The sequence below is a fragment of the Ruditapes philippinarum genome, unplaced genomic scaffold (assembly GCF_026571515.1).
Source record: "Ruditapes philippinarum isolate M1 unplaced genomic scaffold, ASM2657151v2 ctg4779_1_1_1_1, whole genome shotgun sequence".
Classification (NCBI taxonomy): Eukaryota; Metazoa; Mollusca; class Bivalvia; order Venerida; family Veneridae; genus Ruditapes; species Ruditapes philippinarum.
Window position 1 is genome coordinate 175,734 of NW_026851801.1, and position 14,894 is coordinate 190,627.

At 30.3% G+C, this 14,894-nt stretch overlaps 1 protein-coding gene across 1 annotated transcript; it reads left to right on the forward strand.

Moving 5' to 3' along the window:
- Window positions 1-709: 709 nt before the first annotated feature.
- LOC132740047 (uncharacterized protein CXorf65 homolog) lies at window positions 710-13,587 on the forward strand. The gene is made up of 5 exons (XM_060727904.1): window positions 710-1,555; window positions 6,049-6,135; window positions 8,738-8,854; window positions 11,674-11,748; window positions 12,236-13,587. Exons 1-5 carry the CDS (start codon window positions 1,501-1,503, stop codon window positions 12,376-12,378), a joined length of 477 nt encoding a protein of 158 aa, XP_060583887.1. The 5' UTR covers window positions 710-1,500; the 3' UTR covers window positions 12,379-13,587.
- The last annotated feature ends 1,307 nt before the right edge of the window (window positions 13,588-14,894 follow it).

Below are 14,894 nucleotides of genomic sequence, written 5' to 3' on the forward strand. Positions count from 1 at the left end.
ATAAATTATTAAAATAAGTAGAAATGATTGAGATATGATCTGTTTTCCAAAACCATACATTTATGTAAGAACGGAATGGTTTATTTCAATACTGTATTAATCCGTATGTATGCTAAACAGTAATGGCAATATATAAATCATTAAATCAAAACACAATGACCTAAATCTGAATAAAAAAAATAATGTTATCAGAAGGGCCCTTTTACCATTATTATTGATATAAGATAATGACAAATAATAATATCGTCAGATCAAGGATATCGATACTGTAAAATATTGGATTTAAATGCGATTACATTTTCATAGTATGGTATAAAGAAATTAAAATAAAATTGATGTGGGATAGTTTATTGTACAATGAGGGTCTACTATTGTTGTCTAGTAAAAAAGTAGTATAATATATCATGATAATACCTTTTTTTTTAAAAGTAGGCTTTAACAGTTACGAATGTGGACTTTGTAGTCGTGATACAAACAAATATGTAAGAAAGTTATTTGTTTTAATCGCATTCAGTCTTATTTAACCGCTCATGAGAACAAACAAGAAGTCATCGATACGAGATTTACTTGAAATTGTTTTTGATTAATTTATATCTTTGTGCACGCGATATCAGATTATCGATCGAATGAAATGAAAATCCGAACAGAGTAAAATCAATCTGCCGTCCTATTGATATACCCCCAACAAAAATCCATAGCTATCTGAAATCTGCCCGGGTTATAGAAAAGTTATGAAGAAATTAATATTTTCCACCCTATCTGTGATGGGCCGGATCGATATGTTGAAACACGTTAATAAACAAACCGTGATAATAAATAACAACGTGGATTAACACCAGCTTAATTCTACTATCCTTGATTACCAATTTATTTGTTAGATATTTGAAAAATCTTATATTTAAGTCTTCCATTTATTCGTCTTTTGTTCAAATTATTCACGATTACGGACGGATTAAATTACGGGCGCTATCAATAAAGATTTAGCCTTAAAAGTGATTTAACAGAAACGAGATTTTACAAGCGGATTTTGATAACTTCTACAGAGCTGAAAGCTATAAATTTTAAACGTAAATTATTACTCTGAATGGGTACACATAATAGCATGTTTTATGTTCATTTTGTCCTACTGTTAAATTCTTAACAACCGCGTTGGTTGACACACCGTTAAAGTGATCGATTTGGTATACAAGTAGAAATATTTATTTTTTCAAATTGGCTTTAATTATTTCTAAAGTAAGTGAAGTAGACCGGTGTTTTCTTTTATATTTTTTTAACAAACGGTCAATACTTAACAACTATTTAACCACATTTGATAGATTTGATAATACACAGGTTGGAAACAGCAGCAAGTGTTAAAATTATATCAATTTATGTGAATTTAACAGTGATTGAATGAATGATAAACGAGAAAATTTGGTTCTTTGGATGTAGATAAGTTACGAGAACGTGTAGATATTTGGACGTGTGGATATTTGGATGAACTTGAACTAGTCAATAAAAATGACTGGATCTAACTCAGACCCGGACAAATCTTTCATTATCGTGAAATATGGAGGTAAGATGTGTTGTTATTGTTGTTTTGTTTCTTGTTGTTGTTTCGTTTCTTGTTGTTGTTGCTGTTAAAGATGTATTCTCGTGTTGTCTATTTTTCGTTATCAACACATTACTAATAATATCACATGTACAAACTTCTTTTTTTTCATTAAAACTTCTTTTTTATAATATCAAGTTCATACAAGATCCAAGTGATTTAAAAGTCGGTTATTTTAAGTATCTATTTTATACAATATCTTTATCAGAATATCAGAAGTGTCGAGCTCGGGAAACATTGCCATGACCTCGTTAAAATATTGTCGTTTTTATCAGTACCTTATAACATTTCTAATAACATTCCTGGGATCAATAAACATGCATTAACTTTTACCCTGTAATTTCTTAAATGAACTCGTCAACCTTTTAAATCTAATACATTCTATTAATAATGTTGCTATTACTATCTACATTTCTATTATTAACGTTGCGGATAATGATATGAAAATTTAAAGTTAGCTAACTAAGTGTATAAGAGTTGGTCAGACTGTAGGGAAGTGCAAGCTAGTCTGGCGCTATGTTAACTGGTAGCAGAGGTTTTAATCACTTTCGATTTCAGCAGAAAATGAGTAAAATGTATCAATACATGTACTATAATTTACCATCAGTTTAAGATTATCATCCCTATCAACCGGTGAACATTAAAAATATTTGCTTAAACACAACGATTTAAAATGTGTTACTGACCGAAGTTTCCTATGCTTGTCTGTTGATCTATAGTTATCATAAAAAGACGCGTGATTGTCAAATCTTTTATTTTTTTCTAAAACGACACCATGCAGTTGAATTGTTTAATATTAATATGTAGTGTAATTTTGTGATTTTGATTATGACCTATAGACCTATAGAAGTAAATCTTAAAATACACAGAGACCAATTAAAAGGAAGTTTTTTTATACCTGTTTTCCAACCAGTCCTCAATTGTTACAGCGAGATTTTACTTACTCACTTTATGTTTAGGCAATTCTAAGACTGGTCATAGCCTGCTGGCGACAACAGATTCTACCCATGTGACCAATGCAGACCACGATCAGTCGGTCATTTAACCAGTGAAAAATCTTATTAACGAATTTAATATATATATTTGAGAAACAAAAATGAACGTTTATCCAATAAAAAGCAACGTTACAAACGCGCAGTACTATAAATGAAATGTTTGCGTTACTTTTTATGTTAAGCATAGAAAACGACAAATAATCTTATTTATATTGAATTTAAAAGCGTGAAGTCAAAATCTTCCAATCACAAGTACTTTATAAGATAGTGAATGTTTAGTAGATGATCGTAAATCAGAAGTATCAGGGCATTAGTCTACGCTTAATGTTTTATTACTCATTGTATATAACAAACGGCACTCAAAAATCAAGTGTACGTCAAATATTGCAAGATCAAAATAGACGCTGTAATATTTATATATTTTAAGATAACTACAATAGGTTGAACACCACTATATCATTTATCGTGGTTTATCTACTTTTTATGTTATCGGGAATCAGTGCTTTACATTTTCTTCCTCATTCGATCAGTATTTCATTATAAGAATGTAGTAAAAATGAAGTTATTAATGTATATTCAAAATGATTAATTTATGTTCATTTAATCAACAAACAGACAAAAATAAGAAAACATATCATTTGAAAAACTTATACATTCAACGGTTATCAATTTATGAAATAATCATGATCGTAAGATTTCATAAAATTCACTCATATCACCGCCTCCGAGATCGAAGGGTTAAAGTCGATGACTTCTAATCCAGTTACCTCTCTAGCGTGGGTTCGATCCCCGGGAGATGATTTGGTAGTTTAGCGCGGAGAAGGGTAGTCTAGTACTGGTGTACCTTTCCAGATGAGAAACAACCGGGCCTATATGACTGAAATACTATTGGGAAAAGGCGTAAAATGAAACAAACAAACAAACGTCGACAAGCATAGGCATACAGCATAGCCGATACACACGTGCAACGTGCAACACAAATCTTTTAACAAGCAATGAATATAAGAATTATTCCTTGAGTTAAATCAAATATAAAATAGCAAACCAATGCTAAGATTATATCAAATTTACTTAAGATCAGACCAGTTTATTTTTTCAATAGCTTAATTTGCTCTTAATATAACACAAACTGTAAGAGCTTATTTTATAATTTACGGATATCTAGTAACAAATAAGTGAAATTAATTATTAAGCAAACTGGTGACAATAAAAAAAACAACAACACCCCACCGTTATTTGGTTTATATCAGACGAATGTACCATACTGCCTTCTAACTACATGAATAAGGACTGAAAAAAGGCATAATTTTACAAAGTGACACGTGAATATTAAACTCAAACTGTTCAAAATAACAGGGTACATATCAAAACAGATTTTTGTTATGTTAGTCGGAGTTTACTACAAAACATTTTCGTATACCTTCTTTATCAAATGAGCCGATATAATCAATCAATATCGATGAATTTGTTAGCCAAATAGTTGGGTTCCATTGATTGTATACTGTATCAAATTACCGCAACGGTATTGGAACGGCAAAAGAAGGATATTATCGTATCCCACGAGTTCATTTGTTAACAATACAATGCTACGGTATCGATAATAGCCGAGGGTATGACATTGTTCACTTTACATACTCGTATAGCTGATAACAATATATAGCACATTGTTATAAACATACATTGTTCACAGTAGAATATATAACAGGAATAATGATAATATTAACACATTTCTGCAATATTTTTTATAAAGAAATGTATACAATCTATTCAAGAAAGTGTTTAAAGTCACAGGCAGAGTTACTAATTTGACAAACCTTGATACTTTTCGCATTATTATGTTTAACAGTTACTGAAATAACATGGCCATAATGAGAGTGTCTTTTTTATTAATTAAAGCGTTAAGTTTTGAATCAAGTTGAGAAAAAAATGAAAGCGTCTTTTGTCATAGTGATGTATTTCTACATAAGTTTCACTGTTAGAATTTCTAAACAAAGTAAACAATTATTTGTGGGACTTTTTCTGTCTTAATGGTTACATAAGCATGACATGACAAGGCCAGCCTGAAAATATCTTTGTTTCCCCTCTGCAACTAATCTGGACATAGGTAGGTGAGGGAAATAGGAAAAGTTAATTTTTATGTCGAATATTTCTTTAATAAACATATTATTTACAGCTGACCCCATAATAAATAAATAAAATAAAATAAAGTTAAAAACAAATACATTAAAATTATTTGTAAATCTTAACACTTGTTCAAAGATGCTAAGAACCAAAGTTTCAATTTGTAATCTAAAAATGTAAAACTTGTTCAGATGTGATTCATATAAACAGGCTACTTCCATGTTCAGTTAAATACTTTCATTTGCAATATTTATTTGGAGGCAGAGGATGGGGAAGGAGCAGTGTTTATTTCATTTTTTTTGGTAGGTCGCGGAAGAAGAAATAAGCAATATCTTATGTTTGATCTTACTGTATTTGAATCATCTCAACGAAAAATTACTGAGAGATGTTTGAATATAATGCATAAAAAAATGACGATTTTGATAATAAAGCAGCACGCCTCCAGATTAATGCTTATTTTCATGAAAATTTTGAAAATGAAATTAAAATAAAATGTATAATATTGTATAGTAAATTAAGGAAAGAAATTTAAACATTATCAATGATGCTTACAACCAACGTTTGTTACAAAAAGGAGGTGAAAATATGCAAAATGTGCCCCCACTGTGATTGTAATGCAGTAGAAATATAGTTACACATAATGAAAAATGCACCATTAATCGCTCATAACATATAAATTGTTACTTTAATCTTGAATCTTTCTACTTTTCCTAAAATCTCAAAGTTTGATTTATTGAAATATTTTCACTCATCTGGAGGCATGCTGCTTTAAGACTCTGCCTATCTCTAACAAAGCCTTGAAAGTTTACCATGTTCAAGATTCCGTTTATCTTCCCAAGCATCTATTTGTAAAATATGCTTATTTGGGGAAACGCTCGGACAGTTCGATTTTCCCTTTTATTCATTCTATCTAGAATCGATTCGTCTTTGTAATCACCGTGAAATGGTAAATAAATCTCTTTTTATAACAACAATGCTAAAACGATAGCATTTCGTCTGAAATAAATTTATCACAGTATTGTCTTTACATTAGGTAAATGTCAACCGACATTCGAACAAATCTGGCCACAAACGAGAATATTCGTAATAAGTAGTTGGGTGCATAAAGATGGCCTTCAAACAAATTACAAAATCAAATATTACAAATCGTTTTTTACAACAAATTTGTCTTTTAATAATGAAAATGAAATTTCGTCCAGTTTTCCCGTATTTATATTCTCATATAATGTCAAGTAATTCTGTCACGCATTCGACTTTTTTTTATTTTTCCGCGTTTCTACTCCGCGTTACACTTATCATGTTCTCGTCTTTAAATGTTTTTTTTTCCTGTTATCATTACAGATAATGAAGAAGCAATATTTAACCCCTGGTGTTCTAGCCACACGTTGATGGAATGGATAAGAAAAAAATGTAACTGTGACGATGATAGTAAGTTATTTTTGTTGTTGTTGTTGTTTTACATACTATCTATGTGGACATCCAAACCTACGATTTATACTACATCAAGATGTAGAGATATCCTTGGTTATGTTAAAAACTATATTTATAAATGTCAGTAAATATATTTTCACATTAAGCATTGCATTGCTATGTTTTATTTTACATCTTATAAAATATAACCAATGCACTTCCGGCATTTGTACCACGTGATGCTCCAATAGAAATCATCATTATTAGATCTATTTAACTCTAAAAGTTAAAAAGTTTAGAGTCGGGAAAATCCATATCAAATCCATGTAACATCCCATTTAGTCTCGTTTTCAAAAGGGTGATATTATTTTCATATTAAAGCACGTATAACCTCGTTTTCATAGTTAGAGTCAAAATGCCTTTATCAAATGCATATCATACTCCATCTAAACTCGTTTTCATTTTGAGAGTCCAAAAATCCATATCAAATTCATATTGTAATCAAAGTTACAAAGCTAGTACTCTCATAATAATGGTTGTGTAAAAATAAGGCTACATTAACAATGTTTGAGAACAATACTGATTCCACTGGACTTGTACACATCTTCAAAACCCTTATTATACTCGCTAGCGTCTCGTCAAATATAGTTTTGACAGTTTTGTACTCGTCCAATAGAATTCAGTATTGTACTCAACAATGTATACTGACCTCATAAAATCATCAATAGACACGGAGATCATTTTGGAACTATAAAGACCCTTGTTAACAGGGTTGACTGTATTACACGGTATTCTTATTTGTACTTTGGTTTTATTCATAGATGAACCAATAAAATGGAAGAGTAATCATATTTCGTTCCAATTTTATTGATATTGTATTTTAGTAGTCACCTCAGATTTAGTACAGGGAGACAAATCCAGTTCGACAATTTTTGCTCTCTTTATTGATGAATTAGCACATATGCTTCGCGATAAATGTAACTCTGGTATATTTATTACACAAGAAATTCACGTTATTGTTTGCCTCATGTTTGTTGATGATGTTGCAAGTTGCGCGGAAACAGGAGTTAAATCAAAAACAACAATTAAATGTTGTCGATGAATTCTTTTAAAAAATAATGGGATGGAGGTAAATTTAGTTTAAACTGAAATTATTGTTTTTAGTAATGACGGACCGTTCAGACAATATGATTTGTTGATTTTATCTAGGCAATTCAAAATAAATTTTGTAAAAAGCGTTTAGGTGTATAAAAACGACAAATACCATGCATAGTTTTAGGAGAATGTGGACGTTTGCCATTGTGTATAACTTATTTTGTTAATTGTATAAAATATTGGTGTAAATTGTTGACTATGTCAGATCATAGCTATCCGAGACAATGTTACAAAATGTAAAAGCCCCTAAATGAGATCGGTCGAAATTGTTGTGCATCTAAAGTAAAAATTACTACTTTACACGTACGGTTTTGGATATGTACAGATTGCAATAAAGACATATTTATTTTAGCTTTTCGTCAACGACTGAAAGATTGTTTTGAACAAAAATGGCATATTGATATAAATGTTGCGTACCATTATTACCATTTTAAAATTTCAAGATGAACGTTATCTTAACTGTGATATTCCAAGAACATATTATGGTTGCTCTTGCAAGGTTTCGATGTTTCTGACATAAATTAACGTTTGAAATGGGAAGATAAAATAATATACCCCTTCATGAAAGAAACTGTTTAGTTTGATTTAACCAAAATAATGTATCTGTTATTAATTGTGAATTTCATGCCTTTTTCAATGTTCTAAGTATAATGACATTCGAACTAGTTATCTCTTTAATTGGTATTCAAATGAAACAACAATTCAAGATTTTCAAATGAAACAACAATTCAAGATTTTCAAATGAAACAACAATTCAAGATTTTCAAACGAAACAACAATTCAAGATTTTTATTAGCTGATGAACACACAAAATGAAGAAACAAATTTTAAATTATCTGTGTTTGTATTTCACTTGTTGACTTATTTCATTCTTATCGTATGTAATGTTATGCAACTACATTCAATACATGTATACAATATTATATTTATTTTCATGTGTATTTTGGGCCGGAGGCCTTTATTTACTTCAATAAAGTTGAATTGCGTTGAATTTAATACCTTCATTGATTATAACATTAATGACGTAATTATCATATAACAGTTTTTTATCGACTTTCTTCAATTCATTTCTGTACACGAAAAAAGCGTTATTTATTAATTTTCATACGTAAAATAACTATTTTTAATTTTGTGAGTTACACAATTAAAGTCAATTGTCTGGCCTTTTTGAACTGGAATCTTAAAAAAAAATGTCAAATGCTACATTTTTGAAACTATGCCGCAACAGCAGTGTAGACGCTAATTTTGATAATGTTAATAGTTAATAGTATCTTTACTATTCTTGTTGTAGATAAATTCCATTTTACATTTTAAATACCGTGTCTTGTCCGACAGTAATTAAGTTTTATATTATATCATATTTAAGTGTTCTTGCATATTTTTATTGTGTTTAAATAAAATGTTAAAGGGAAAGCACGAAATATCTGAATTTTTGAAATATACATGTACCTTATACTTGTTTCAGTTGCGATTGACCTGGTTGACATGGAAGGACAGGTAACGAACCTATCTGGACGAGCGAAGGAGTATGCCACAGAAGTTGTTACTGCCAGGGGCATTTATATACTTATACGAGTTGAAAGTAAGTAGTGTACTCATCTTGAATATTACCTTTGTTTTTAAAATCAGGTGTGGAAATTTATATTTTTGTTTTCAAATTATTCGGTAGTAAAACAGTGCTTTGTTTGGACTGATAAGTTTATATTTATATAAAGTCATCGCTGATTACTAATACATCGATACCTCATAGTGATTGTTAGACATGTGCGTTTTAAAAGTTTAAAAAATAGAGCTTACATTTTATCCAAGCGTATTTAATTTAAGATGTTAATTATGTTTTATCAAAGATATTTATATGTAACATTCAATTTGAGCCGTTTTAAATTGAAACAATATCAGGTTCTGAAGCGCGTAATGAGTATACTCTGTTACATCTTATAGAGATCATTTCGAAAAGAGCACATACGGGTTAGTAGTCGCTGGCTTTTCATGGATCTCTGTTCGAAGCGTTTCACTTATTAGCGTCAACAATTTATTTTCGATAAGCTTTAATCATAAAAATTGTTGTTATTTTTGTCGGATACATCTGTTCTACCCACTCATATAGCCATATATAGTACTAGGTCAAGTGAAAGTTGGTGCTATATTTCACAAAGGTTGTAGTGCAAAATCATTAGCATATAACGACAGTGTCCTGGGAACAACAAGTCAAAAAACAACACAAACAAAACGTTTTCTATGTCCTCAAAATTTATAATAATAGTTATTATTATCATTATTATTATTATTATTATTGTTGTTGTTGTTGTTAATATTATTGTTATTATTTACAAATGTGATACAAAAATTAAGAAATAAGCCAATATGTACAAATAAATTAATACTTACACAATATGTAAATTAGCTGTGCAATATAAATCATTATTTAACATAGTTAAATCATTGTCCAGCTGTTTGTCGTCATTAAATGAGCCGCGTCACGACAAAACCAACATAATGGGTTTGCGACCAGCATGGATCCATACCAGCCTGCGCATCCGCGCAGTCTGATCAGGATCCATGCTGTTCGCTCACAAACCCTATTACAAGAAGAGAAACTGAAAGAGAAACAACATGGATCCTGATCAGACTGCGCGGATGCGCAGGCTGGTCTGGATCCATGCTGGTCGCAAACCCATTATGTTGGTTTTGTCGTGACGCGGCTCAAATCTGATTTTTAAAACCCTCACTACGCTTAACATTAAATTTGAAGTGCAGCACTTAAAACTAGAAATCATTAAAAGATAATCTTTCAATCTAGACAAATTATTCATCATTTAACACATGTTTTGGGGTTTTTGTTGGTGTTATTGTTTTTTTTTTTTAATTATCGATGGGTAAGAGTATTAATGTGATGGGAAAAACCCACTCTTCTTGTCATTATTTCTTTATTTGTACGTCATTTCATTTAAAAAATTCTTATAATCCATTCCATCGTAGTCTGTTTACCGATCAAAATTATGTAACATTTCAAGAGTTCAAATCAATGTAGAATAGCCCACGCCTTATTATATCCATGTGTTTATATAGGTCGATTTCAAGAGTAATAATATTTAACAGGAAGGATCAAAGTTAAATACTAAAATATTTAACTATATATCTTAATCACTTTAAAGAGGTTTATTTGATTAAAATTAAAAAGTTAATACGTTTTGTTGACTTTTACAGCCACGTGTTAAAAGCTGATCAGACTATATAATAGCATATTCCCCTTCCAAATTAAAAACAAATTTGTTTAGAATGTATAACATTTCCCTTCTATAACCACTCAATATTTCCAAAAAAAGACCGTCACATTTAATTTGTGTTCATTTCATTTCTCAGTCACTATATTTAAATGATTCACAAAAATGTTATCCTACTTACTAAAGGTTGGTGATTATACACAGGTACCCGATCATGCCCGACAATGAATGTGATGATATATTCGCCCAACAGTAAAACAAAAAACTGTGCAAATTCACATAATTTAAATTGCAAATCGTTGGCATGCCTCAAATAGAAAAAAAAATCTTGCTCACCATAACAAATTCTGGTTCACACTGACGCAATGGTGTACACATTTTTTTTATCAACAGAAATGCTTTCATCTTTATTTTTCAAATTCTTGATGTCCTGTTATAGTTTCGAAAAAGTTACTCATTGGCCACATACGATAATCCTTTTTTGCTTCTGTTTCTTTTTAGCATTTATAGAGATTTAGTGGTTTTAGTATTTTGTATGTAAAATTACTAGATTGTTACTTTCATAACAAATAACATCACCTTCAGATTCACTTTCTATCTTATTATTATCGAAACTATTATTAACACACTATGAAACTTATTTTGTCCTTTCTAAAAAGTGAAATATTTTCGTTTCTGAGGCATAATATGCCTTTAAAATAAAACTGTGTTTGTGGCAAAATACAGAAAAAGAATATATTTTCTATAAGTATAGATTATACATGTATATCAGAACAATCTACACAATTGTAAGCAAGTTTGAAACTCACCAGGAGGATTTCATTTTCATATCATCTAAATGAAATTAGATATTATGAATGTTTACCTATAAATTAAAAATATCTGCCTAATCACTTAGCAAGGTTGTTGCCTATCTATTTATAGTATCAGATGTCTATTTATAGTATCAGATGTCTATTTATAGTATCAGAGGTCTATTTATAGTATCAGAGGTCTATTTATAGTATCAGAGGTATATTTATAGTATCAGAGGTCTATTTATAGTATCAGATGTCTATTTATAGTATCAGATGTCTATTTATAGTATCAGAGGTCTATTTATAGTATCAGAGGTCTATTTATAGTTTCAGAGCAGACTAAACGACAACAGTTTCAATTGTTTCCTTTTTGTTTGCAGGACTTCCTGACAATGGCCAGTTTCATTACACTGCTCTTTTAAATAACTTGGAAGAAACAAATCCAGAATTAATGGGTAAGTTTAAAATCTGATTTCTTTTTTTATATAATTATGCCATCTTAGATAATATATTACATAAGTTAAGTGAGAATAATCTGTTAGTTTTATCCAGTTCTTTCTGCAGTTTACATCCGACAAATAAAGTCATATTTATTTTGGAATAATTGCTATTATGGATCTAAATATCACTAATGTCTTGTCCAGATTATTTGAAGGAGCAATGGGATGTCTAACACAGTGTTTACAATACGGAAATGTTAGGACAAATTCAGAGAAAACTTAATTGACTATTGATTGTTGGTGTCTAAGATAAACGAACTTTTGTGAGGCACTTTTGTCATACGTCCGCAAAGTAATTATCCTATCAAATCTATATAAGTTTTTAAGATTAGTTTCATCTTTATTTCTGATTCAAATACTGGACCTTCCCATCAGTTGATACATGTGTTAAATCGACAAATCCATCCATCAGATATAGATTTCCTCTTTTTATATATTTCAGTAAAACTTAACAGTATGTCACGTCCAACAACAAGGGCAAAAAATATCAAACAAAAGGGAGGCAAGAAAACCCAACCTCAAAAACTACGCCAAGAATCTGCAAACAGAAGACCGTCAAGCAGTGAAAGAAAGAAAACTAAGTGAAAACCAATGTATATGCATCTTACTGTATGATTTATTGTGAGCAAGTGTTGAAGATGTATTCGTGTAATTGTTATAGAATTTGCAAGATATTATGTAGATATTTATGAGAAAAAAAATACAAAAACAGCAACAACAACAACAACAACAACATTGAAACAACATTTACCTTATCAAAATAAGATAGAAATGACTTGAGACGAAATTTTCTTTGGTTACAATAAGAAAACTAGCGATATGCATCTTTCATTTTTGCTGATACTCGTCACCTATTAAATTAAATAATGTCCTCTTTATACTGTATAGCATATGTATAGTATTATGCCTTTACCAGGACATTGTATGTAATTCCCTATTTTCTAACTAAACTCCATTTCCGAAATGCCTATAATTAAAAAGATAATATGACCTGCGTAGCATTACACATGCATAAATTCCGATATAGTATACAGGCTTCTTGTGCTACAGGGATAGGAAGGCACTGCGTGAACTTTGCATTAAGCATTTGTTACCTTGAATTATTTTGAATTCCATGTATCCTTGAAGGTAAACTTCTTTGTGACTTTACAATGATAGAAGGTCTGAAAAAATGCATTTATAATTTTTCTTACAAAATGTCTTTCTCCTTATGCCAAAAACGCATTTTTACATATACTGTATTTTATTGTAAGCCATTCTAATTAACTATCATTTGCTATAAATGTATATAATTATATCAAAAGAAATATCCATTGCACACACTTGTATTGAAAGAGAACAAACCAAAGTCGTACTGTGCCTTAATACATTAAAGACTGTCAATCATTTAATTTTTTGTAATCTTATATGTGAAGCGTGTTTCAATTTATTTAAATGCCCTTTTTGAAGTCATGCATTGAAGTATTTAACAAGTTTAATATTTTGAATATATCATACAAAACGGCCGAATTAGAATAATAGCTTTTTGTATGCAAACTTAAACCTTTTTTTCAAATTGATGTATAGATAATTTCACACATAGACATCTGTTTTGATCATGGAATTCACACTGAAAGCAAAAACACATCATACACTTGATAATTCAATGAACAATTTTGCACATCCTAACGGGGTAACGCGCCAAAATAATGTTGCATTTATTTTCTTATTTTATAGAAATGTATCATTTTATTTAAACTGTGATAAATTTTATTGTTTATGCCTAAATAAAATATTAAATGAACATCCCTTTCATTTTATCTTTGTTTCTTCTTTCCTTCCATTAACAGTAAGAAAAAAACAAAGGTCAAAGATTCCTAACATCAAAATAGTATAGGCATTTTTTGCATATGTTCGTTTTTATATACATTATATACTTCCCATTTGCAACAGCGATAAAAGATTCAGGAAATGACAGTATCGAGATGACATAATGTACTAAAAGTTAAACATTGTTCGGAAAAATGCTAATCCCAAGTTTAACTTCTAAGATGACACGATTAACCCATTCCGGTGAACTATAGTAAAACATAAGAAATCATTTTGTCGCACTGAATATGTGTAATGAAATTATTTTTCATATACCGGTGGCAAAATGTTACAATCACACAAATTCTGGTTAGGTATGAAATATTATGCCAGATCGCCACGGCCAGCCAGTATTACATTAGAATTTTACTGAGGATACAAAAGAAAACCATCATTTTAATCGAGACTTGGATTCCAGCTTTTTACATGATTAAACTGTTTGAGCTGGACTCAAAAATTTATTTGGCCTATCAAATTTGGTCTTACATAGCGGCTAAAAACCTTCAATTTGACGCCATTTTTGAAAAGCAGCAAGAATTGCTTTAAGCGCAAAGATATGATCATGTAAAAATAAAAAGATGTTGATTTTCATGATTTCTTTTTAATCAGTCATATTTACGCTGATGTTTATTTTACTTGATTTCACCTGTCTTCTCTAAAGTAAGTCTTCGTTTGGTTAATTAACATTTATTTAAGTGTTCATCTTATTGTGCGCATTTTTGTACTTTTAAAAAAAATAAATTCCGGGTCATTTTATCCTTTCCGATATTGAGAGAATGTGGAGGCTCCCGCGTTTTCGTGAAGAAGGTTAGACTTTCGTATCTTAAACATTCTACAGTGCTTCCATGCAATAGCTGTAAACAAGCTGTTTACGGCAGCCTGCAAGTGAGCATAGCACTAATAACACTATTTTGGAGAATAATGCCGCTTAACATATGCATTTTATACAAACAATTCATGCATATGCAAGTTTACATCATGTACTTTATAGGGAACCCTATACTTTTTGCCTACCCAAGGGGGTACTTGATTTATATAGACTTGTACATGATTTGTCACTCATTTCGATACCTATTAACCTGTAACGATTAAACTTCATATTGAGAGATCTGTCAATTTGGCAATTAAGCACACCCAATGAAATAGAAATGACACAGCGAGCCGTCACTAGCTTTTTTAAAAGCTAAACATATTGACTTATTATTATACACTTATTATTGGCATTAGTTAGACTGATTAGTAACAATAATGAT

Bases quoted from the DNA above. Each gene is read 5' to 3' on its own strand.
- LOC132740047 (XM_060727904.1), top strand. From the start codon at position 1,501: ATGACTGGATCTAACTCAGACCCGGACAAATCTTTCATTATCGTGAAA. The intron at 1,556-6,048 runs GTAAGATGTGTT...TTATCATTACAG, and splicing joins CATTATCGTGAAATATGGAG to ATAATGAAGAAGCAATATTT. The intron at 6,136-8,737 runs GTAAGTTATTTT...TACTTGTTTCAG, and splicing joins ATGTAACTGTGACGATGATA to TTGCGATTGACCTGGTTGAC.